This window comes from Globicephala melas, chromosome 2 (genome assembly GCF_963455315.2).
Source record: "Globicephala melas chromosome 2, mGloMel1.2, whole genome shotgun sequence".
In the NCBI taxonomy this organism is placed as follows: Eukaryota; Metazoa; Chordata; class Mammalia; order Artiodactyla; family Delphinidae; genus Globicephala; species Globicephala melas.
In genome coordinates, this window is record NC_083315.2 from 175,603,163 (window position 1) to 175,626,719 (window position 23,557).

General features: G+C 50.9%; 2 protein-coding genes and 1 long non-coding RNA gene across 15 annotated transcripts in view; 2 read left to right on the forward strand and 1 right to left on the reverse strand.

The window, feature by feature from the left end:
- Positions 1–166: 166 nt before the first annotated feature.
- LOC132596896 (uncharacterized) lies at positions 167–10,001 on the forward strand. Its single transcript, XR_009563215.1, has 5 exons — positions 167–708; positions 5,484–5,656; positions 6,487–6,654; positions 6,846–6,912; positions 9,278–10,001. It is a non-coding gene; the product is annotated as an uncharacterized lncRNA (long non-coding RNA).
- On the reverse strand, positions 6,339–13,548 carry BAG5 (BAG cochaperone 5). 2 transcript variants are annotated; one of them, XM_060295337.2, is made up of 3 exons: positions 13,262–13,548; positions 10,396–11,785; positions 6,339–9,437 (listed from the first exon to the last, which is right to left on the reverse strand). In XM_060295337.2, the coding sequence occupies exon 2, from the start codon at positions 11,755–11,757 to the stop codon at positions 10,414–10,416; it is 1,344 nt and encodes a 447-aa protein (XP_060151320.1). In that variant the 5' UTR covers positions 11,758–11,785; positions 13,262–13,548; the 3' UTR covers positions 6,339–9,437; positions 10,396–10,413. The 2 variants fall into 2 exon arrangements, with proteins under 2 accessions (XP_060151320.1, XP_069901117.1); XM_070045016.1 differs by having other exon boundaries at positions 6,339–11,785.
- A 40-nt stretch (positions 13,549–13,588) lies between these two features.
- Positions 13,589–23,557, forward strand: part of KLC1 (kinesin light chain 1) — a 113,237-nt gene continuing 103,268 nt past the window's right edge. For 3 of the 12 annotated variants that reach the window (XR_004044995.3, XM_030883252.3, XM_030883255.3), the window contains exon 1: positions 13,593–13,753. Coding sequence is in view for 10 of the 12 variants with exons in the window: in XM_030883252.3 (XP_030739112.2) it covers positions 13,634–13,753 (120 nt within the window). In the remaining 2 variants the exon portion in view is untranslated. Of the gene's footprint in view, positions 13,754–23,557 lie in introns of all 12 variants that reach the window. The other 9 variants (XM_060295332.2, XM_060295333.2, XM_030883249.3 and 6 more) reach the window with 8 other exon arrangements.

Genomic DNA, 23,557 nt, shown 5'->3' on the forward strand with positions numbered 1-23,557 from the left:
GGGGGACTTGGCCTGAGTTGTTTGGTTGGGGTCGGAGAACTTCGCGGCTTGCAGTCACTCCAGCAGCACAGAGAGCTCTGAGATTCCTGGTCCGGAAACTCCCAAAGCCTTTTTGCAACCACTGGGGCCAGAGCCCAGCAGGAGACAGGGAGGAAACTTACGCAACTGAGCACAGACTGGGTGCTGGACATTTCTGTCCTCCCATCACCCCCATTTGTGGATGAGGAAACTGAGTCTCTGTGGCTGGGGAGGAGGCCTGAGGCTTCCAGGACACTGAGCCCCCAAAGGCTGGGGCGCAGCCTGCAGGAGCCCCTCACCGCCTCCCTGGAACAGAGAGCTAGCAGGGCGGGGGCGGGGTGTAAGTAGGCCAGCGCTCTGTGCAGCGTTGCTATGGCGCCGCCGTTGCTGCTGTGCAGGCTTCCTTCTGGGCCCTGTTCCCAGGACACCTCGAGCTAGCTGCCAGGCATCCCTCCCCAGCCCGGCCAGGCCCCATCGCCACTCAGGGGCTGCTCCCAGTCTCCGAGCCCTCCTCTACCCCCGGGCCCCTTGCCCACCCGCAGGCTGCCGGGGAACGGAGGGAGCCGTGGCAGAGCGTCTGTTCCACCTCGTCACACACACAGCCTGTGCACACACTCACAGCACACACGCGCAGCCACAGGAGGCACTCGGTGAAGGTGAAGCTGCAGGAGCTCCGCCTCACGGTGGGAGGTGGGCTGCAGTGCAGAGCTTCGGCTCCAAGACGCCCCCGGACTCCGAGGGGCTGCGAAGCCCGGAACTGGGCCTCAGCGGCCTTGGCGAGGGGCCTCCTCTAGCCTGGCTGCCCTGCTCAAGGAGCGGGGAGGGGAGGGGCTCTTTGGGCCTAAGGGGCAGACTGAGCCGAGCAGCAGCGCGTTGGCTCGGGCTGCCTCTGGGCCCCGCTGGGCTTCCTCCACACACCACGGCGCCTGCCGTGCCCACCCCGGGCCCCGTGTGTGCCTCGCTGGACTCAGCCCCGCGATGAAGTGGCTTTCACCGCCCGCTGCACAGGCAGGGGCCCAGGAAGGCCCTGGTGGGCAGCCGCCATGGCCGGAGCCCCGCCCGCCTCCCTCCCGACGTCAGCTGACGTCAAGGCGTCGGTGAGGGGGCTGACCCTAGGGTCCCGGAAGCCCAGCCGGCAAGGACCCCAGTGAGGGCGGGGAGGGGGCACGGGAGCCGAGTTCCCTGGGGAGGGCCAGGTGGGAGGGGCCGGGGGGACTCCCAGGCCGCCCTTCAGGGTCGCAGCTGGGCCCTGTGAGCTCCCCCCTCCCAGTCTGACGCCAGGGGTCCTCACGCCCGCCCGCTGTCTGTGCAGGCGCTGGCTCCTCGCCAACAGGAGGGCCTGCGTCCTTCCGACCTGCGCCCCGCGGTGGCGGTGGCCCCGTGGGCACCCGCGTCCTTGGGGTGAGCGCTTTGTCTGTTAGAATCCCAAGGGCCCGGGGAAAGGCCCTGAGCTGTTAGCAGCGGGGGCCTTTCAGCACAAAGGCCTTCGGGCCCAGGAGGCCGAGGCTCTCCGGTGGGGATCCTACCTCTGCGCCCCTTGCAGCCTCCCCAGCCCAGCGGCCAGCAGCGCGTGAAGCTGTGTGAGGCGCTCAGGAAGTGCTCGAAAGTTAGAGCTGCCTCAGGGCAGAGGAGAGGGGCTCTTGAGAGGCCCCCAAAAGCTTCCTTAGGCAGGGGCGTGGTGGAGGGGCAGCAGGGGGAGAGGGGGCGAGTGGAGGGGCGAGTGGGTGGGCCGGAGCTGGGAGCATGCTGGGGGTCCTGAGGGAGAAAGGGCAGGAGGCGTCTGACATCAGGGGCGGGGGGCGGGGGAAAGGATCTTGCTCCTGGTGCTGAGGTGACAGTGGCACAGAGGCTTGCCTTGGGCACAGGCCAGGCTGGAGGCCGGGAGGGACCCCTGCACCCTGGGCCACCCACCAGGCCCCATGGCTGGAGCTGCTGCGGTCGCCCTCACACCTGCCCCGCCTTGCTGCTGCAGGTGGCATGGGGCCAGAGGCCTGCTTCACATGGGGGCAGAGGCCTTTGCCTGGCGCACGTCACCTGAGCTGCCCTGGTTGCTGCCAACACAGGCCCTGGGAGGCCTGCAGGGGGGAACGGAGGCCTGGAGAAGGACAGGGCTCCTTGAGCCCCGGGAGCACCGGGGGAGGCCCAGGCAGGGTGAGGACCAGCCCTCCCTTCCCACTGCCCACAGCAGTGTTTCCTGACCCCGAGGGCCCAGACTCCCCGCCCGGGCTCGCCCACCTGCTACTGATTTCCAGTTCCTCCCTTCTCTTCGGTTTCCACTGACTTCCTCGGCCCTCCTGCCCTAGACCTCAAAACACAGGAGCTCCCGTGGGGCCCGGGAACAGAGGATGCGGCTGGGATCAGCCAGTTTGGCGGAGGGGGGGCGGTATCTGTCCCAGGCCAGAGCGCCTTGGGGCCCGGAGGGTCAGCACACGGGGCAGGGGGCAGGATGTGGCATTTGGCTTGGACGTGAAGGTTGAGCTCAACTGCCCAGGAGGGAGGGACCAGCCTGCGTAGAGATGGGGGCGGACTGCAGGGCTGCCTTGCCTGCCAGGCCACCCAGCTCCACCCTGATGGCGCGATGCCACATGAGCTGTGGGCAGGTGGGCCGACCCGGCCTGAGACGGTCCTGCTGGACCCCCAACTCTGAGGGGTGAGTCAGAAGCGAGATCCACAGGCCTGCACAAGGACCCATCAGAGCGCGTGGTCGCGGCGTGACGGGTCATGGAACCCAGCACGAGCACCACGCACAGCTCGGGGACAGAAGCCGCAGCCAAGCGGCGCCGCGGCCACCTGTCCAGCATCCCGAGGGCAGCTGCGCGGCCGGCGCCCCTGCCCGCTGCCTGCTGCTCCCTCCACCCTGGCGGGTCCTGGGCTCCGTGAAACTGGGCCGCGGGCGCCGCCTGGCGGCCGCACAGCAAAACAAGACCGGAGGGCGGGCCGCGGAGGGGAAGACCGCCCTCCAAGGTCAGGGGCCCAACGTGGGAGCAGGTGCGCCGCGGTGCGGGCCGGGCCGTGCGGAGGGCCGGGCCGTGCGGAGGGCCGGGCCGTGCGGCGGGTCTATCTAGGTCATCCTTTTCCACCCAGCCGGGCAGGCCCCGCGCACAGTGGGTCTCACACAGGCCCCTAGGGATCTCATCTGGAGGGACCCCCCCCCCGCAAGGGGCGCTCTCTCAAGCTGGCCCAAGCACAGGCCTAGCACCTGGACGGCCATCCATGGCAAAAGTCACGGGGCCTGGCTTGGTGGAGCTGCTGTGGGCTGGGCCTGGCAGGGTCTCCCCAGAAGCACCCAGTCCCAGAAGGCTACCTGAACCTGGCTCTCTTGTTTTTGGGGAGCCTCTGGTCTAGGATGCAATCCTGCCTTGCCAGGCACACATGGCTCCCCCCATAGCCAGCAAGGCCCTGTGGGATCCAGCCCTGCAGACTCTCACCTGACTTCTCACCTGGCTACAACCACAGGAGCTGCTGCACCTCAGGGCCTTTGCACAGCTGTTGGTCTGCCCTCACACTCTTCCCCTGGCCCTCGCGTGGCCCCTACCTCCTGGGCCACCCCGATAACCCTGTTGGTCCAAGTTGGCCCTGGGACACCTGCCTTTCTTTTGAGTGGCTGGGTCGGGGATGAGTGCCAAAAGATGCCTTTTTCTGAAAAGATGGAACCTGGGCCTCCCAGAGAAAATAAGGCATATGGGACCCTGAGAGTGGCCTGGGCCTGCCTAAGCTGGCCTGTGGGGGAGGGCAGCATGATGAGGCTGTGGACGGTGCCGACGAGACCTCAGGCTCAGGAGCCAGGCCCATGGGACATGGCTGGCTTCTGTGCCTGCCTGTTAAATTATCTGCATCCTTCTTTCTTTCTTTCTTTCTTTCTTTCTTTTTTTGCCGCACCGTGCAGCTTGTGGGATCTTAGTTCCCCGACCAGGGATTGAACTCAGGCACTCGGCAGTGAGCGCGTGGAGTCCTAACCACTGGACCGCCAGGGAGGTCCCTCTTTGCACCTTTAATAACCAGCTCATTTTGTTATTCAGCTAGATCCAGGGGGTTCTTGCACTGCTTGTGTGACCCTGTACCCTTGAGTAGATCCTCCTGCTGTTAGGCCAGACCCCTGGGAGCCCCCATCCTCTGGTGCCACCCTCACCGTCCTTGTAAACCCTCCCCCTGGGTCCCTCCCTCCCTCCGGGCCCTGCTGCCCTGGCCCCATTGCTCCCAGTTCAGTCCCTACGTCTGCCACCGGGGTGAGCCTTCAACAAAACTCCTCGTCTCCAAAGACCCAAATCCTCCCCTGGCTCACCAGGGCCCCCGGCACCCGTGCTCTGACCCCTGCTCCCTGCCGAGGTGCTCCCAGGCCCTCGGGTACGCCTGGCACCAGACTCTGGGCCTCTACGTCCGATGCCCACTCACCTGGGAGGCCCTCCCACCCCGGGGGTCTCCGTGTAAAGGGTGTGCCCCTACAGCGTCCTCAGAGTCCCCTGCACAGGAGCTCAGGGCACATGCGCACCCGCTCCCCTGGACTCGTCCGCCAGCCTGGCCGGCAAGACGAGGTGACCAAGGGAGGGGGCTGCAGTGCGTGCCCCTGAGGGCCCCTTATGTGGGGGCTGACGTGTCCCTTGGGCTTCTCACCCAGCCGGGTGCTCGGCCGAGTGCAGTCAGTCAGACGTGAGGGTGGCGACGTGCCAGCCTGGCTGGCTTTCCTGCCACACGGGTCTTGGGCACGGCCGCTGCCGATCCCACCCAGCGGGCGAGGTGGGCGTGAGGTGACCTCCTGATGGGGATAGCAGGATTTCGGCTGCAGGTGCTGTAGACCAAGCTTCTTTGGATCCAGATGAGCAAAAGGGCCGCTGATTTTATTTAATTAACTATTTGGCCGCGCCACACGGATCTTAGTTCCCCGACCGGGGACTGAACCCGTGTCGTCAGCAGTGAAGGTGCCTAGTCCTAGCCACTTGGCCGCCAGGAATCTCCCTGATTCTAAACACTTTATGAAGCCACGTGAAGGGCTGAGGTTTTCCATTTACTTATGCAGCAAGTTTTTTGGGGAATATGTATTATGTGCCAGGAGCCAAGGACACTGTTTCTAAAGAGAAGTTCAGCCAAAGGGTATCCAAGCGCCTCCTGCTGCCTGGGACCGAGGCTTCGAGGATGAGGAGAAGGTTCTGCCTAGGAAGGCACCGCAGCCTGGCGTGGGAGTGACCAGCCCGTGGGCCCCGAGGGATGCGGCAGGGGAGGGGGCCAGTACCAGGCCACGCCCGCCGTCTCAGGGGTGGGGCGGAGGTGACAGAACCCACCAATGGTGGCTCGCCCCTCCACCCAACTCCACATCCTGCGTCTGCAGGAGGATGCGGCGGGACAATCACGTGGGTGTGAGGGCCAGGTGGAGGCTGCAGGGCAATGGTTCAGGAGTTCAAAGGGTTAGTACACAGACGACGTCAGCCACTTGCCGTGACCGGTTTGGTGTTTCTCCGGTGTTTCTCCAGCTGCGAGTCACGGGTGCCTGGAGCTCCGAAGGTCTGTGACTCCTAAGCGGGGGAAATGCCAACTACACTTTAACTGGCCGAGTTCTCCGACCCTGAGTGCTCCGGACGCCTTCCCACCGTCCAGCCTGCACCCATGCTGATGAAATCAGAGCCCCTGGGGTGGGACCCTCCAGGTAAACCCTGTGCTTGCATGTACCCTACTGGGCTGTCCTGTCCTCCCGGTTCGCCATGCGGCCTCGGGCAGTGCCTTGGGCAAGTGATTGCTGTAGAGCCCAAATCTGTGAAATACACTTACCAAAACCTGCCGTGGAATGGTTCGCAGAGTTTAACATGCACATGAGGCGTTTCGCCCAGGGCCTGGCACGCAGGAACGTTCACTCAACGATGGCTTGAAAAATGTTTAAATGATAGCGGAAGCAACGTAGGACACCCCCCGCCCCGCATCAGACACACTCTGACAGCCGGGCACCCGCTGACCTGCATCCGGGCCCTGAGGCAGGCCTCGCTCGCCCTCCAGTTAGCGCTTCTGCGCGCTGGAAGTAAGAACCAAGTTTGCCAGCGCTGTGCTGCTCAGCCCCTGTGCGACATCGCTGCCCTGCGCTGGGGTTTCTCCTGTCTTGTTCCTGACCAGCCTCGGGGGGTCCCTGAGCCCTGTCCCTCAGCCTCCCTGGCCTATGGCACTCACGGTCTCTCTCCAGCGCTCAGGGAGGACCTGCCCTGCTCTCCTGACATCCTGGAGTTTATGCCCGAGACGGATGCGGGACAAGCGTGTCCTTTGCCACCTCCACGCTGGCTGAGACACAATAGGATGGCCATTTCCCAACCTGAGCACTGAGCACACAGCAAGAGCTTGAGAACAGTTTTTAAAAAAAATTTATTTATTGATTCTTGGCCACATTAGGTCTTTGTTGCTGTGCGCAGGCTTTCTCTAGTTACAGTGAGCGGGGGCTACTCTTCCTCGTGGTGCGTGGGCTTCTCATTGCAGTGGCTTCTCTTGTTGCAGAGCACGGGCTCCAGGTGCGTGGGCTTCAGTAGTTGTGGCGCACGGGCTTAGTGGCTCCACGGCATGTGGGATCTTCGCGGACCAGGGCTCAAACCCGTGTACCCTGCATTGGCAGGCGGATTCTTAACCACTGCGCCACCAGGGAAGTCCTTGAGAACAGTTTCTAACGTGCGTAAATAACCCAAGCCTAACGGGGCAGAGCGCATCTTGGTGGGTGGCAGAGAATTAAAAATGTCAAATTTCCTGTCTTTTTAACCTGTACGATTTGTTTCTCCTGGCGGCTGGCCTATTACGCATCACACACCTGCACGGCGGGGCTGGCCGCGCTGCTTCTCCACTTGGATCACTGGAACACGCAGGCAGAGAAGACAGAAGAGGGCCTGTAGGAGGAGGCGGGGAAAAGGCAAAACCAGTTGCTGCCACCAGGTAATGGGTTGTAATGGGTTTGTGACAGACAACTGCCAAAACGAGGGTGAGCTGCGAGGTGGGTGAGGGAGCCCGAGGCAGAGCAGAGCATTTTGGGAATGCTGGAAGGACTAGATGGTCAGAGATACACGGCCGCCCGACTAGCTCAGGTGGCAGAGCACGAGACTCTCAAGTGGCCAGAAAAACATCTCCGTTAAGATGAGTTTCAACAGCACACCACCTTCCCTCAAACCTTTCCTCCGGGGAGAGGACCTTTCCAGAACGCCTCGAGTTTCCCCTCCTGCGAGTAAGGGCAGCTCCTGTGCGCTTGGCCCGCGGGCACCCTCCCCAGGGAAGCAGCACGTGAGGCCACATCTGCTCCAGGTTCCCTGGCCCGCCCCCCACTTCCTGGGTTGTTTACGGGGGCACAGTTACCCCTTCACCCGCCACTGGATCCCCGTCTGTGCTCTGCGCTGCGGCCCCCTCACAACGCTGCCCCTGACTGGAGCCAAGGAGCCCTCCTCCCGGGCCTGGCCTGCTCAGGGGCACCCAAGTCAGACAGTACCCAAAGGTGAAAACATGACGACAGGACTCACACCTCAGACTCACGTCCTTTCTCCACCGCAAAGAGAAGCTAAGAGATTTTTTATTTCATCAATAATTAAGGGTATACTAGTATGTCTACCTCAAAATAATGCTGAATTATTTAAGACACGGTATTACAGTAGTCACACAGTTCATGGGGCAGGGACGAGAACCAACACGCTGGAATGACACACCTGAATTATACATCAAAATCAGTGTGGCAAATTGTTCTCCAATTATTCTTGAGAAAAACACTGCATGAGTTAAAAGCTAAAAAGCTTTGCTTAAAAAAACCTGTGTGAACAGGATAAGCTTAGACCCTCCAAAACCAGATTAAAAACTGGCCAAGCAAAACAAATGAGAAAAACTGGTTAAACTTTTCAAATATACTAAATTATGTCAAATATATTATACCCAGGCAGTTTAGCAAAATAAAGCATTAAATTGTACTTAGTAGACATAGTCATTATATTTATTTTCTTAACTACTTCACAGTAGGCTGATTAATCTGTTTGGATAAAGAATGACCTGAAAACAATGCTGACTGAGTGGAAGGTAAAGAAAGCAAACATTCCCAGCCAATTTTTCATGAACATGGATTATACAGTTTAATGCAGACCCAAGGCCAAACATTTTTAGGGGGCAGGTTTTACTTCCAGTACAGATTCTCTTCAAGTGAGATCATAAAAATACAATACAAAGTGATGAACCCAAAATACATGCAGCAGGCCACATTAACACACACGCCTCCCAATGAGGGACAGGAGCAGCTAAAGCCAGTATCGCTAGGGCTCATCATGGGAACCGAATCATCGGGTACAAGGAACTAGAACAGACTGAAGACAGGGAGCATCACTCCTCAGCACTCAAGGCTGATCTGATTATTTCAATAACCAAAATAATCCCCGTGAGAAATCCAGCGTGACCGTGGATGGGCTCAATATCCTATGCTCACCCCCGATGCGCAAAGATTAACGGTTTGAGCCATCTCTGTGAGTTATGGAAAACACTGCTGGAAATAAATGCTGGAGGAAGAACTGCTTTCAAACAACAATGGATACTCTGAAAGGACAGGCTAACATTTAACTTTCAAATCTGGGGCCTGGTGCAGGATGTGTGTACGTCTGAAGTGAGTCAGAGTACAGCCTTGATTGCCCAGTGATATAACGGCAACAGTGCTCGAACTTAAAAACTCCTCAAGATTTTAAGAGCACCCTAAAATTATGATACAGGAGAGCAATCCTGAAACGACTTTGGTCGGCATGAGCTACCAATAAGCTGCACTGAAAGCCCGCTGGACGTGCAGGTGGAAGGCTCACGGCCCAAAGACCTCCGATTGCCCTTTGACCCCACTGTCCGATGAATCTGTAACATTTCTAGTAGGAAAGACATATCAAGGGCTTTTAATTATTGGGCAGCACTGAGACAAAATGGAAATTTTTTAGGGCTACACGTTTATAATCTTTTAGGTATTAAGGGCTATTCCTTTATCCATCTTATTTTTAGCTGTTTCCAAAGTTATCAAATTAGTATCTCTGAAAGAAAAGAACAAATTACTATAGAGCTCAAAAGATGTACTCTAATACGATTATTTTGTGAGAGCTGACTACAGAGTAGTCTGTTAGTTATAATACCGGGGCAGCAAGTTATCAAGGCACTTCAGAACTCTGGGAAATTCTTTTGTTCACCTTAACAGGCAACTGGTAATCTTGGATCCTCAAAAAGTATGCACAGAAATATGTGTACCCTTTAGCAGAAAAAAAAAATTTCCTGCACTGACAGACTGTACTGGCCCTTTCAGGCACTAGAGAAGCATCCATGTGCCAATAACATGAGCTAAGGAATGCAGCAGGTGCCCGGAGTGCGACGTCTGCAGGCGCAGGGAGCTGATGCTCGCTTCCTCTGAACAAGCTTCAAAGAGCTGGTCCTGCAGGGCTGCTGACAGTTTCTGCTCTCATACACTGTAAAACAGCATCGGGAATGTTTAACAAGTTTGTCCCTTATGCCGCCTTGAATGACAGAAGAAGCCCATTACGTGCTACATGCAGACATTTTTGCTTATTTTAGCATAACCTGATAATTGGTAATTTCCACTTCTTTTCATTATCTTACCATGGGTGTGGGTGTTTCCTTTTTTTTTCAAGGTCCATTAACTTCATTTAAATGTTCCCATCCTTAGTAATTTCTAAGGGAAACTCTAAGTTTAGATTTTACAAACAAAAACAACTTGAAGGTATCAGCTGGTGTTTTATCCCTTCTTCAATGCAGTCTCAAAGGTGTTTTTGCTATTCATTTTCATAATTTTATTATGTCATACACAAAAATAAGACTCCCCCTCTAAATGCAGAGTACAGGAGAAAATACACGTATTTCAAACAAAAAATGTTTATGAAAAAACCCACCATCCAAAAAAACAAAAAGACTCCCACCCTCTTAAATTGGGTGGAACCAACTGGGTTTTATAAATGAAAAAAATCCTTCTGCTTTATTTAGCATAATAAAACATTTCATTGTACTGCGTTTGTGCTTGGACTTTACTTCTATTTAACCAAAAATTTCCCGCTTCCTCATAACTGTCCTGGTATTTATTATGTAAGGTTATGTCTATTCTAGATTCTGAAATATCTGCATTTTAATGCTTGAACCTATTAAAACTTTTAAAAGCTGCCCCTATTCCATTTTCTGATTTTAAAAAAAACAACAGAAAACCACACCACAACGTAGTGATCCAAATGGAAAAGTTAGTATGTCGTAATATTTGTTTTTCAACATCAAAAGCAGCAGAGATACTGAATTTGCTTAAATCATAAATACTGAGATTGACATATGCATGTATAAATCACATCCAGGCTCAACAAACTGAACGCTCTCTATAAATACACAGACATATATATAAAGTGCAAAAGAAGAATGATCAACCGTGGGCTCTCTGGCGTTTCAGTACTCCCATTCATCGGATTTCAAGTCGAGATAGCTGAGAATATTCTGTGCAAGCTTCACTGCCTGCTTCCGGGCAGCCTTACACTTCTCCTCTCCCTGTGGGTCAACGGCGTCCAGGGCAAGCAGCTGCTTGGTGAGCAGCTCCTCCAGCCGGATGTAGTTCTTATCATTTCGACTGCCATCAAATGAGAGAACTTCCCCCTGGATGTCTGACAAGTTTCCCAGGACGCTCCAGACCGCTTTGTGTGAGGGGTGCTCCTCACAAACAAACAGCTTTCTCTTCTCGAGGGCTTCCTTCAAGTCGATGTAAGTGATGAGGGTCTGAACTTCGATCACCGCTCTTCTCCTGGCTTCCCGGATGCAGGGGTTTTTTTCAAGGCTTACCTCATCCAACTGTCCAATCAAACCCTGCAGCTCTGTTTTGGAGCTCAGGTACCATTCTGAAGGATTCTGTGCTTCAAGAAGTTCGTTTTTTATTTCTCTCATTCTCTTGAGGACCTGTTCTATTTTTAAAATGGAATGATTCTGCCCCAGGTCAAACGCACGAGTGCTATCTGCTTCCTCTTCTAAATCCAAGTACTTCAATAACTGGTTGATATCTTCCACGACCTCCTTCCGGTAATTTCTGATTTCTGTGCGGCCGCACACGTCTAAAGCATCCAGATCGGCCATCAGCCCCGAGAGCACACAAGATAAGTGCCTGCAAGTCTCATCACTGTTCACTCCCATAAGAAGGGCAATCAGAGTGCCTCTGGTCTTGTTCACGTCACACAGCACAGAGTTAATTTTGGCAACTGAGGGATGCGCGTCCTCAGAAAGCGGCAGGGAAGGCTGCTTTTTCACGCAGTCCTCGATAATCTCTTGCACTGCACAGATTTTGGTTAAAGTGTAATACCGTGCTTTCCGCAAGGAGATCTTGCCTCCAGTTTTAACATGTGTCAGCCTCAAAATGACATCCTGGATGCCTTCTTCAAACTCATCAGTTACACAGTTGCCTCCACTATAAAATGGCACAATCTTCTCTTTCACTAGGGACTGGGCTTCTTTAAAAATGTTCTCTATTTCGATCCTGTGTGGGTGGTTTGCATTCTGCTCCAACTCTTTGAGAAGACGCTCTGTCTCTTGTGCTGCCCTCTTCCTAGCTTGCTGAATATCTCCTTTTCCTTCAGTATCTACCGAGTCTATTTCAAAAAGTTGTCTTGTTAGAATCCTCTCCAGTTTCTTGTAATTCTTGTCGTCTGACAGACCGCTGAAACCAATTACTTGCTGTTCTATGCTTTTTACCTCCTTTTGGATTTCCTGAAGCCTAGTAATAGAAGGATGTTGGTTTCCCATCTCCATACTTTTGTTGTGTTCAGTTTCACAAGCACTAAAAGATGACAAACACGATAACTTATTACACCACAAAGCCTGCAGAATGGTAATCATATATTAATTCATTCTACAAAGATATGCTTAAGAAATACGGCTTGTTATTGCGATCCCAAGAACAGTCAAGCTCAAGTACAGAAATTAGAGTGACTAATCAACTCCCTCTCCTGAAAACAACCTAAACGTGACAGTGATTGAGATCGGGGTTACTGCAGTGGGGAATATGAGCCAGAGCTCCGGACCTGGGAAATTCAGTTTCCTCAGTCATCAAAGAAAACGGCATATGCCTTCATAAGTATGCCACGAGGCTGAACCATCAGCTTGGAAAAAGCACAGGTACCTTAGGTCCTAACACTGGAAGCTGGTTTTTGGCAAGAGCAGGGCACCTCTGCGGAATGTGAAACAGCAGCTCTCCTAACCTTCCAGACGACGTGCGTTCACTGAAGCAACCCCACCAGGCCAAAGTGCTATGCCTAGTTTCAGAAAAAGGAACTAAACAAAAGGAGCTGAGCCAGTGAAACAAACACCAGGGGTTCGCAGACACTCCCAAAAGTCCCCGCTTCTACTTCCTCTCCACCCTTTAAGCACTTGTGTAAAGATACCCTGTTTCTCGCCCCGCCCTTTTCATACCTCACAAATCCTCCCTGCACAGGGATAAAATTCCACAGGGAAGGCGACTGGGGTTACGTTAAAGACACCACCTTGGGCTTCGGAGGCCTAGTACCCCCTGGGCCCTATCATGCTCCTCTCCTCCTCCAAACCACACCCCACGAGAGTGAGACAACTATGACTAATTCATTCACCAGCCTCCCTTTAAGGGTCCAGAAGGGCTTAACGCATTTTTTTTTTTTTTTTTTTTTTACGCTCTTTCACGGGAAGGGGATGGATGCTCAACCGAAACTAATCCCCTGTGGGTGGCCGAGCCCAGAACACGCCTCTGGAAGCCCAGAAGAGCAGGCTGCCTCTGCTGTTTCCTCCTCTCTCGCCCGCCCCTCCCGGCACTTTACCCAGCAGCGGTCTAAGCTGGTTTGGTCTTGGCTTCCCGTGGGTGAAGTGGCCAGATGGAAGATCGACCCTTTACGGGGTGCGGCACCGGAGCTGCATCCCTCTCCCCGTCCCAGCTAGGTCTGAACGGGGCAGCCAGTGAAGGAGCCGGCGATGGCAGCGGCAGCTACCGGCCGCAGCGGCCGCTCCGGGCGTCTCGCCCCGGCCCCACGACGCGTCAGCCGGCCTGACCTCACAATGGCCCGTGGGGGGAGGGAACGGCCGCGCTCTGCCGGGCCAGGGGAGCCGGCGAGAAGGGAGGGAACTCGGGCCCGGCCGGCTGCGGGGAGCCCGGCTCCGAAACCAGGCCCGGCCGCGTCTTACCCGGGGCGGGGGTGGCGCCCCGGGACAGGGGTCGTCCGCTGGCAGCCCGCGCCGAGGGAGGCCGCGCGCCCCCCTCCCCCCCGCGGAGGCCTCCGCCCTCGCTCACCTGCGCAGCCCGCGCCATCGCACGCTTCGCCGCCAAAGCCCCTCAGTCCTGCAGTCGCCGGGACCGGCAGCCCCGTCCCCGGGCCGAACACACCCCGCCCTGGGAAAACGTCCTCCGGCGTCCGCGCTGCACCTCGACCTTTGCTGAGCTCGCCGCTAGCCGCCTACCGCAATGCCCTGGAATGCCCGCGCCCGAGGAGCTGCCACCCGGGCGCGCTCGCGCCGTTCGGCCGCCCACGCAGCCTGTCACATGCCGGGCTAGTTCATGGTCGGCCGAGTAGTCCCCTCCCGCGGACTTTGCGACAGTGCCGTAAGGCAGCCCCTCGCACCGTCGCGACTCCGCTGTGCGTGCGGTAGCCGCCGGACGGCAGCCATGGCGGCCTTGCGACCCCCGAGGAGGTTCCTCCTTCCTCTCTGCCGCGCCTTCTCCGGCGGCGGCTGCCAGCTCGTCCCCGAGCGCGGCGGTGAGCGCAGGGATGCCGCGCCGAGCCGGGTGAGCTTGGTTCCCGGAAAGGTTGGGCCGGGAGTGACCGCGAGGGGCGACAGACCCGAGCCGCGCCCCTCAGGGACACACGTGGGCGCTCACCTGCGTTGCCGCACTGGCGGCCTCGGCTGAGCTACCTGGGAGCAGGGTCCCCGAGCCGGCACGGGCCTGGCGCGGAGCAGCGTACGTGGCGTGGGGGGACGGGCGGGTGGAGAGTGGGGAGGCTCCGGAGCCCCCAAGTGTCGTGCGTCGCCGCCACCCCGGGGCTGTTGACAGAACTTCTGTTGAGTAGAGCAGAGTCAGCTAGGAAGTTTATACGTACCTTATTTCTTGTCGAGGGTAATTAGTCTTTACATTTAAAGAGCTGTTGATAAGCACAGCGTGTGTGTTCGCGCGCGCTTGGCCCCTCGTTCAAATTATTAGTGCTTTTCGTCAAGTGATGACAAACTATCGTCATATCTTGTAGGACTTCACGTTGAACGCTTTTTCTGGTTTGGAAACTGTGTGTGCATATATGCGTGTTACTGACCAAAGATGCACAAAGATGAATATCTTTAGCAGCAAGGGGTGGCGAGCAGTTTTTATAAATTGCACTGCTTTGGGGCAGGATGTTTTGTTTGAGGGAGCCGTAGGCCTTCATTCCAACTGTCACATGAAAATTTGGACTAACGGTGTGGAATGGACTGCAGATAGAATATTTAAACGAAGCCTAAAAATACTGGACCTCCCTGGCGGTCCAGTGCGTAAGACTCCGCGCTTCCATTGCAGAGGATGCGAGTTCTATCCCTGGTCGGGGAAGTTCCGCATGCCGCGCTGTGCAGCCTGCCCCCGCCCCCCACCAAAAAAAAAAAAAAAAAAAAGCATACAAAAACTAACGTTTCATTTGCCAGCAGGCTAAGGAGCGAGGCTGGCAAGCATCCTTTAAACGATAATTACAGAAGGATAAAAAGAGCTTATTAAGAATTCCAAAACGTGCCTGCCTGTAAATTTTCATTTATTTTGGTCTGTTGCTATTAGCATGCTTTTATAAATGCAGCTTTGAAGTTCTGCCTGGTTTACAGTGTAAACAGGGAGTTACCAGGGCAACTGGGCGCCTAGACCCCAAGCCTCTGGCTCAGTTCCCTCATACCGTGGCCGCAGCCCTGACTTCTGTTCCTAGAACATAGAAACCCGCCAGCATCTCAGTCTTTGGGCAGAAAGATACTCAACAGGTATCTGAAAATGCTCTGGGAGGGCAAACAACATCAGCCAACAGCTGCCCCCACGGTGAGGACTTCGCCCAGCTTCTTTTGTGAACAAGTGCTGGAAAAAAGAACAGCACCCACACAGGGCTTTCTCTGTCGACATACAGCCTTTTGTTAAAGTAAGTCTTACTGTGGGTCTGATCCTCGGGATGAGACCTCTGCCTTTTGCAGTCCAAGTGACAAGGAGCCAGTACTGCGTAGCTGTTGGACTGCCTACACCTGTGAAGGCGATGATGCCGACGAGGCTGAAAGTGGAGCAGCTGACCCATGAGTCAGACCTTCCCCGTTCTAGCCTTACGACTTGTGTTGTTTTTTATTTTATTATTTATTTATTTTGTGGTACACGGGCCTCTCACTGTTGTGGCCTCTCCCGCTGCGGAGCACAGGCTCCGGACGCGCAGGCCCAGCGGCCATGGCTCACGGGCCCAGCCGCTCCGCGGCATGTGGGATCCTCCCGGACCGGGGCACGAACCCACGTCCCCTGCATCGGCAGGCGGACTCTCAACCACTGCGCCACCAGGGAAGCCCTTGTTGTTGTTTTTTAGAATGTGTTCCCCATTACGCTAGGTTTTGGATGGGACGTTGAAGAACAGTTCTTTCCTCAGGGCAGTTTGTGTTTCCTATGTATTTGGCCCCATCTTTGTGTGCTGCCTGAGCACACAGCCAGTTCTCCAGGTAATTAAATTCCTGCAGCAGAGAGAGATTGTTGTCTTTCAGGCTGTGATTTTAAATATTTTTTAAGGTCTTCTTAAAAGTCACAGGTCCTAAACCTTTTGTTTTCTTTATCTAAAGAGATGTATTTTAATCCTGTATTTCTAGTTCACCCTATGTATTTTCTCATTCTTTGTTCTTCACTTGCGTTAAGGAGACCTGCTTTTAGGACCTACACAATTTATTTCCCTCTCTAATCTCTGGCTACCAGTTTATTATTATTATTATTTACTTATTTATTTTTTGGCCATGCCGTGCAGCTTGCGGGATATTAGTTCCCTGACCAGGGATTAAACCTGGGCCCTCACCAGTGAAAGTGCAGAGTCCTAACCACTGAACGGCCAGGGAATTCCCTGGCTACTGTTTTTTAAAAAATAAATTTATTTATTTATTTCTGGCTGTGTTGGGTCTTTGTTGCTGTGCGTGGGCTTTCTCTAGTTGCAGTGAGAGGGGGCTACTCTTTGTTGCGGTGCGCGAGCTTCTCATAGTGGTGGCTTCTCTTATTGTGGAGCATGGGCTCTAGGCGAGCGGGCTTCAGTAATTGTGGCACACAGGCTCAGTAGTTGTGGCACACAGACTTAGTTGTTCTGCAGCATGTGGAATCTTCCCAGACCAGGGCTCGAACCCGTGTCCACTGCATTGGCAGGTGGATTCTTAACCACTGTGCCACCAGGGAAGTCCCTGGCTACCGGTTTTTAATAGAAAAACATTATAGAACTTAGAGTTAAGCACCACTTTTCCTTCCAAACCCAGCTTAAACTGAGCTGTCAAATCAGGAGTTCTCTAGCTGCTTCGTACCTGCTTATTCCTTACCTTTGTTGTTTACGTCATTGGTTTACACCTTTGCCTGCACATTTGGAATGATCTGGAAGACTAGGAAATACCGGGGCCCACCCCCAGAGATTTTGATGTGATTGGTCTGGGATGCAGCCTGGGCATCAGGATATTTGCTTATTTTCTTGATTTGTCTAGTTGTTTTCCCCCCAGCTCTGTTGAGATAAAACATAAGGATTCTCTCTCTTTTTTTTTAAAAAAAATATTTATTTATTTATTTATTTTTGGTTGTGTTGGGTCTTCATTGCTGCACGTGGGCTTCCTCTAGTTGCGGTGAGTGGGGGCTACTCTTTGTTGTGGTGTGTGAGCTTCTTGTTGCGGTGGCTTCCCTTTTTGTGGAGCACGGGCTCTAGGTGTGTGGGATTCAGTAGTTGTGGCTCGAGGGCTCTAGAGCATAAGCTCAGTAGTTGTGGCGCACCTCTCCGTGGCATGTGGGATCTTCCTGGACCAGGGATCGAACCCCTGCATTGGCAGGCAAATTCTTAACCACTGTGCCACCAGGGAAGTCCAAACATCAGGATTCTTTTTTTTTTTTTAATTTATTTATTTATGGCTACATTGGGTCTTCATTGCTGTGCGCAGGCTTTCTCTAGTTACGGCGAGCGGGGGCTACTCTTGGTTGCAGTGCGCGGGCTTCTCATTGTGGTGACTTCTCTTGTTGCGGAGCACGGGCTCTAGGCGCGTGGGCTTCAGTAGTTGGTGCTCGCGGGCTCTGGAGCGCAGGCTGAGTAGTTGTGGCGCACGGGCTTAGTTGCTCCGCGGCATGTGAGATCTTCCCGGACCAGGGTTCCAACTCGTGTCCCCTGCGTTGGCAGGCAGGTTCTTAACCACCGTGCCACCAGGGAAGCCCCAAACATTAGGATTCTTAAGGGCAAGTCCAATAAGTTCACAAGTTCGGGAACCATGGTTACATTATATGCATTAATATTTGCTTATAGTCCTGAATTCCATTCACGTTTATACTGATAGTAAACGTTTATCAAGCACTTGCATGCACTGTTCTGAAAACTTTACATATTTTACCTTATTTAAGCCTCAAATTCTGTCCAGTAGGTGCTTTTATCATCCCCATTTTACAGATGAGATTGAATAATTACTTTTCAATAATTACTTACTTTTACAGTAAGATTAAACAATTTCAAGATCATAATGCTTGCACATAAGGAATATACATGTTATAGTTCCTTTATCCAAAGGATAATGAATTAAAATTTTTCTTCTAGTAAATTTTAGATGAACAAAACAGAGAAACAGGCCCTCAGCATAGAGAGGTAATATTTGCAAGTAACAACAGATAATGGAACCACTGGTGTCAACGTTTTGCTTACATTTTCATTAAGGAGAATGATCTCCAAAATCCCCAAGTTTAGATTTGGAATAAACCTCATAGGAAGAAGTTGAAACTCAGGATAGATGAGAAACTGGTGAGAGAGCCAGTCACTGAATTTTAAGGTTAACATGGCTATTTCTAGTATTTAAAAGGCTTTCAATAAATAGTTGGAAAACAAAGCTGCGGTGGGAGGACTTAAAAACCATGCAATTTAACTCTCTTATCATAAAGGTGAGGAAATTGGGACCCAGAGATGTAAAGTGACTTGCCTGCTAATCACAGAGCAGAGTCAGGATTGAAATCAATGTTTTCCCACTCAGTCCAGTGTTCTAACGCTACCAAATGCTTTTCCTTCACCTATTGAAACAATTACATGATTTCCCCTTGTTCTGTTAATGTGGAGAATTACTTTGATTTATTGATTTTCTTTTTTTGTTACTTATGGGAAATTTAAAACATGTACAAAGATAGAAGAACATAAAGAATTGTTGTGTATCCAGTACCTTGCTTCTACAGTTATCCACTCATGGCTGTTTATTTCATCCTTAGCCCCATCCAGTCCCCCTTCCCAGATAATTTTATGCCAAATAGCAGACATATTTCATTTGTAAGTATTTCAGTATGTATCTTTAAAAGATACAGACTTAAATATATATACATATGTGTGTGTGTGTATATATATATATATATAAAACATAATACCATTGTCACACCTAAAAATATTATAATTCCTTAATCCCAGCAAATTTCCAACGTTCAGATTTCTTCAGTTGTCTTAGAAATGTCGTAAACGTTTTCTTTTACAGTTTGCTTGCATCAGCGTCCAGATAAGGTCTACACAGTGGGATTGATGAATATTCTTTTAGTTTTCTTTCAATCTATAGGGTTTGACTCTATCCCCTTCCTTTTTTTTGAATTTTTGAATTTTATTTATTTTTTTATACAGCAGGTTCTTATTAGGTATCTATTTTATACATATTAGTGTATATATGTCAATCCCAATCTCCCAATTCATCCCACCACCACCACCACCACCACCACCACCACCACCACCACCACCACCCCCCCTCCACTTTCCCCCCTTGGTGTCCATACGTTTGTTCTCTACATCTGTGTCTCTATTTCTGCCCTGCAAACTGGTTATTCTGTACCATTTTTCTAGGTTCCACATATATGTGTTAATATACGATATTTGTTTTTCTCTTTCTGACTTACTTCACTCTGTATGACAGTCTCTAGATCCATCCACATCTCTACAAATGACCCAGTTTTGTTCCTTTTTATGGCTGAGTAATACTCCATTGAATATATGTACCACATCTTCTTTATCCATTCGTCTGTCGATGGGCATTTAGGTTGCTTCCATGTCCTGGTTGTTGTAAATAGTGCTGCAGTGAACATTGGGGTGCATGTGTCTTTTTTTTTTTTTATCATCTTTATTGGGGTATAATTGCTTTACAATGGTGTGTTAGTTTCTGCTTTATAACAAAGTGAATCAGTTATACATATACATATGTTCCCATATCTCTTCCCTCTTGCGTCTCCCTCCCTCCCACCCTCCCTATCCCACCCCTCCAGGCGGTCACAAAGCACCGAGCCGATATCCCTGTGCCATGCGGCTGCTTCCCACTAGCTATCTACCTTACGTTTGTTAGTGTATATATGTCCATGCCTCTCTCTCGCCCTGTCACAACTCACCCTTCCCCCTCCCCATATCCTCAAGTCCGTTCTCCAGTAGGTCTGTGTCTTTATTCCTGTCTTACCCCTAGGTTCTTCATGACATTTTTTTCCTTAAATTCCATATATATGTGTTAGCATACGGTATTTGTCTTTTTCTTTCTGACTTACTTCACTCTGTATGACAGACTCTAGGTCTATCCACCTCATTACAAATAGCTCAATTTCGTTTCTTTTTATGGCTGAGTAATATTCCATTGTTTATATGTGCCACATCTTCTTTATCCATTCATGGGCACTTAGGTTGTTTCCATCTCTGGGCTATTGTAAATAGAGCTGCAATGAACATTTTGGTACATGACTCTTTTTGAATTATGGTTTTCTCTGGGTATATGCCCAGTAGTGGGATTGCTGGGTCATATGGTAATTCTATTTTTAGTTTTTTAAGGAACCTCCATACTGTTCTCCATAGTAGCTGTATCAATTTACATTCCTACCAACAGGGCAAGAGGGTTCCCTTTTCTCCACACCCTCTCCAGCATTTGTTGTTTGTAGATTTTCTGATGATGCCCATTCTAACTGGTGTGAGGTGATACCTCATTGTAGTTTTGATTTGCATTTCTCTAAAAATTAGTGACGTTGAGCAGATTTTCATGTGCTTCTTGACCACCTGTATGTCTTCTTTGGAGAAATGTCTGTTTAGGTCTTCTACCCATTTTTGGATTGGGTTGTTTGTTTCTTTAATATTGAGCTGCGGGGCTTCCCTGGTGGCGCAGTGGTTGAGAGTCCACCTGCTGATGCAGGGGACACAGGTTCGTGCCCTGGTCCGGGAAGATCCCACATGCCGTGGAGCGGCTGGGCCCATGAGCCATGGCCGCTGAGCCTGCGCGTCCGGAGCCTGTCCTCCTCAACGGGAGAGGCCACAACAGTGAGAGGCCCGCATACTGCAAAAAAAATTGAGCTGCATGAGCTGTTTATATATTTTGGACATTAATCCTTTGTCCATTGATTCGTTTGCAAATATTTTCTCCCATTCTGAGGGTTGTCTTTTTGACTTGTTTGTAGTTTCCTTTGCTTTGCAAAAGCTTTTAAGTTTCATTAGGTCCCATTTGTTTATTTTTGTTTTTATTTCTGTTACTCTAGGAGGTGGATCAAAAAAGATCTTGCTGGGGCTTCCCTGGTGGCGCAGTGGTTGGGAGTCTGCCTGCCCATGCAGGGGACACGGGTTTGTGCCCCGTTCTGGGAAGACCCCACATGCTGCAGAGCGGCTGGGCCCGTGAGCCATGGCCGCTGAGCCTGCGCGTCCGGAGCCTGTGCTCCGCAACAGGAGAGGCCACAACAGTGAGAGGCCCGCGTACCGCAAAAAAAAAAAAGATCTTGCTGTGATTTGTGTCAAAGAGTGTCCTTCCTATGTTTTCCTCTAAGAGTTTTATAGTGTCTGGTCTTACATTTAGGTCTCTAATCCATTTTAACTTTATTTTTGTGTATGGTGTTAGGGAGTGTTCTAATTTCATTCTTCTACATGTAGCTGTCCAGTTTTCCCAGCACCACTTATTGAAGAGACTATCTTTTCCCCACTGTATATACTTGCCTCCTTTGTCATAGATTAGTTGACCATAGGCGCGTGGGTTTATCTCTGGGCTTTCCATCTTATTCCATTGATCTATGTTTCTGTTTTTGTGCCAGTACCATATTGTCTTGATTACTGTAGCTTTGTAGTATAGTCTGAAGTCAGGGAGTCTGATTCCTCCAGCTCCATTTTTTTCCCTCAAGACTGCATTGGCTACTTGGGGTCTTTTGTGTCTCTCTACAAATTTTAAGATTTTTTTGTTCTAGTTCTGTAAAAAATGCCACTGGTAATTTGATAGGGATTGCATTGAATTTGTAGATTGCTTTGGGTAGTATAGTCATTTTCACAATATTGATTCTTCCAATCCAAGAACATCGTATATCTCTCCATCTCTTTGTGTCATCTTTGATTTCTTTCATCAGTGTCTTATAGTTTTCTGAGTACAGGTCTTTTACCTCCTTGGGTAGGTTTATTCCTAGGTATTTTATTCTTTTTGTTGCAATGGTGAATGGGATTATTTCTTTAATTTCTCTTTCTGATCTTTCATTGTTAGTGTACAGGAATGCAAGAGATTTCTGTGCATTAATTTTGTATCCTGCAACTTTACCAAATTCATTGATTAGCTCTAGTAGTTTTCTGGTGGCATCTTTAGGATTCTCTATGTATAGTATCGTGTCATCTGCAAACAGTGACAGTTGTACTTCTTCTTTTCCAATTTGTATTCCTTTTATTTCTTTTTCTTCTCTGATTGCCGTGGCTATGACTTCCAAAACTATGTTGAATAAGAGTGGCGAGAGTGGACATCCTTGTATTGTTCCTGATCTTAGAGGAAATGCTTTCAGTTTTTCACCATTGAGAGTGATGTTTGCTGTGGGTTTGTCATATATGGCCTTTATTATGTTGAGATAGGTTCCCCCTATGCCCAGTTTCTGGGGAGTTTTTATCATAAATAGGTGTTGAATTTTGTCAAAAGCTTTTTCTGCATCTATTGAGATGATCATATGGTTTTTATTCTTCAATTTGTTAATATGGTGTATCACATTGATTGATTTGCATATATTGAAGAATCCTTGCATCCCTGGGATAAATCCTACTTGATCATGGTGTATGATCCTTTTAATGTGTTGTTGAATTCTGTTTGCTAGTATTTTGTTGCGGATTTTTGCATCTATATTCATCAGTGATATTGGTCTGTAATTTTCTTTTTTTTGTAGTATCTTTGTCTGGTTTTGGTATCAGAGTGATGGTCCTCACAGAATGAGTTTGGGAGTGTTCCTTCCTCTGCAACTTTTTGGAAGAGTTTGAGAAGGATGCGTGTTAGCTCTTCTCTAAATGTTTGATAGAATTCACCTGTGAAGCCATCTGGTCCTGGAGTTTTGTTTGTTGGAAGATTTATTTATTTATTTATTTATTTTGCGGTACGTGGGCCTCTCACTGCTGTGGCCTCTCCCGTTGCGGAGCACAGGCTCCGGACACGCAGGCTCAGTGGCCATGGCTCACAGGCCCAGCCGCTCTGCGGCACGCGGGATCCTCCCAGACTGGGGCTCGAACCCGTGTCCCCTGCATTGGCAGGCAGATTCTTAACCACTGTGCCACCAGGGAAGCCCTAACTTCTCCTTTTTCGTTTCTAGTTTTATTGATTTGAGTTCTCTCCCTCTTTTTCTTGATGAGTCTGGCTAAAGATTTATCAATTTTGTTTATCTTTTCAAAGAACCAGCTTTTAGTTTTATTGAACTTTGCTATTGTTTTCTTTGTTTCTATCTCATTTATTTCTGCTCTGATCTTTACGATTTCTTTCCTTCTACTAACTTTGGGTTTTGTTTGTTCTTCTTTCTCTAGTTCCTTTAGGTGTAAGGTTAGATTGTTTATTTGAGATTTTTCTGTTTTTTTGAGGTAGGCTTGTATTGCTATAAACTTCCCTGTTAAAACTGCTTTTGCTGCATCCCATAGGTTTTAGATCGTCGTGTTTTTGTTGTAATTTGTCTGTAGGTATTTTTTTATTTTCTCTTTGATTTCTTCAGTGATCTGTTGGTTATTTAGTAACGTATTGTTTAGCCTCCATGTGTTTGTGGTTGTTTTTTTTTTTTTTTTTTTTGCGGTACGCGGGCCTCTCACTGTTGTGGCCTCTCCCGTTGCGGAGCACAGGCTCCGGACGCGCAGGCTCAGCGGCCATGGCTCACGGGCCCAGGCGCTCCACGGCATGTGGGATCTTCCTGGACCGGGGCACGAACCTGTGTCCCCTGCTTCGGCAGGCGGACTCTGAACCCCTGCGCCACCAGGGAAGCCCGTGTTTGTGTTTTTTACCTTTTTTTCCCCTGTAATTGATTTCTAATCTCATAGCATTGTGGTCGGAAAAGGTGCTTGATATGATTTCAATGTTCTTAAATTTACCAAGGCTTGATTTGTGACCCAAGATGTGATCTATCCTGGAGAATGTTCTGTGTGCA

Bases quoted from the DNA above. Each gene is read 5' to 3' on its own strand.
- BAG5 (XM_060295337.2), bottom strand. From the start codon at position 11,757: ATGGAGATGGGAAACCAACATCCTTCTATTACTAGGCTTCAGGAAATC.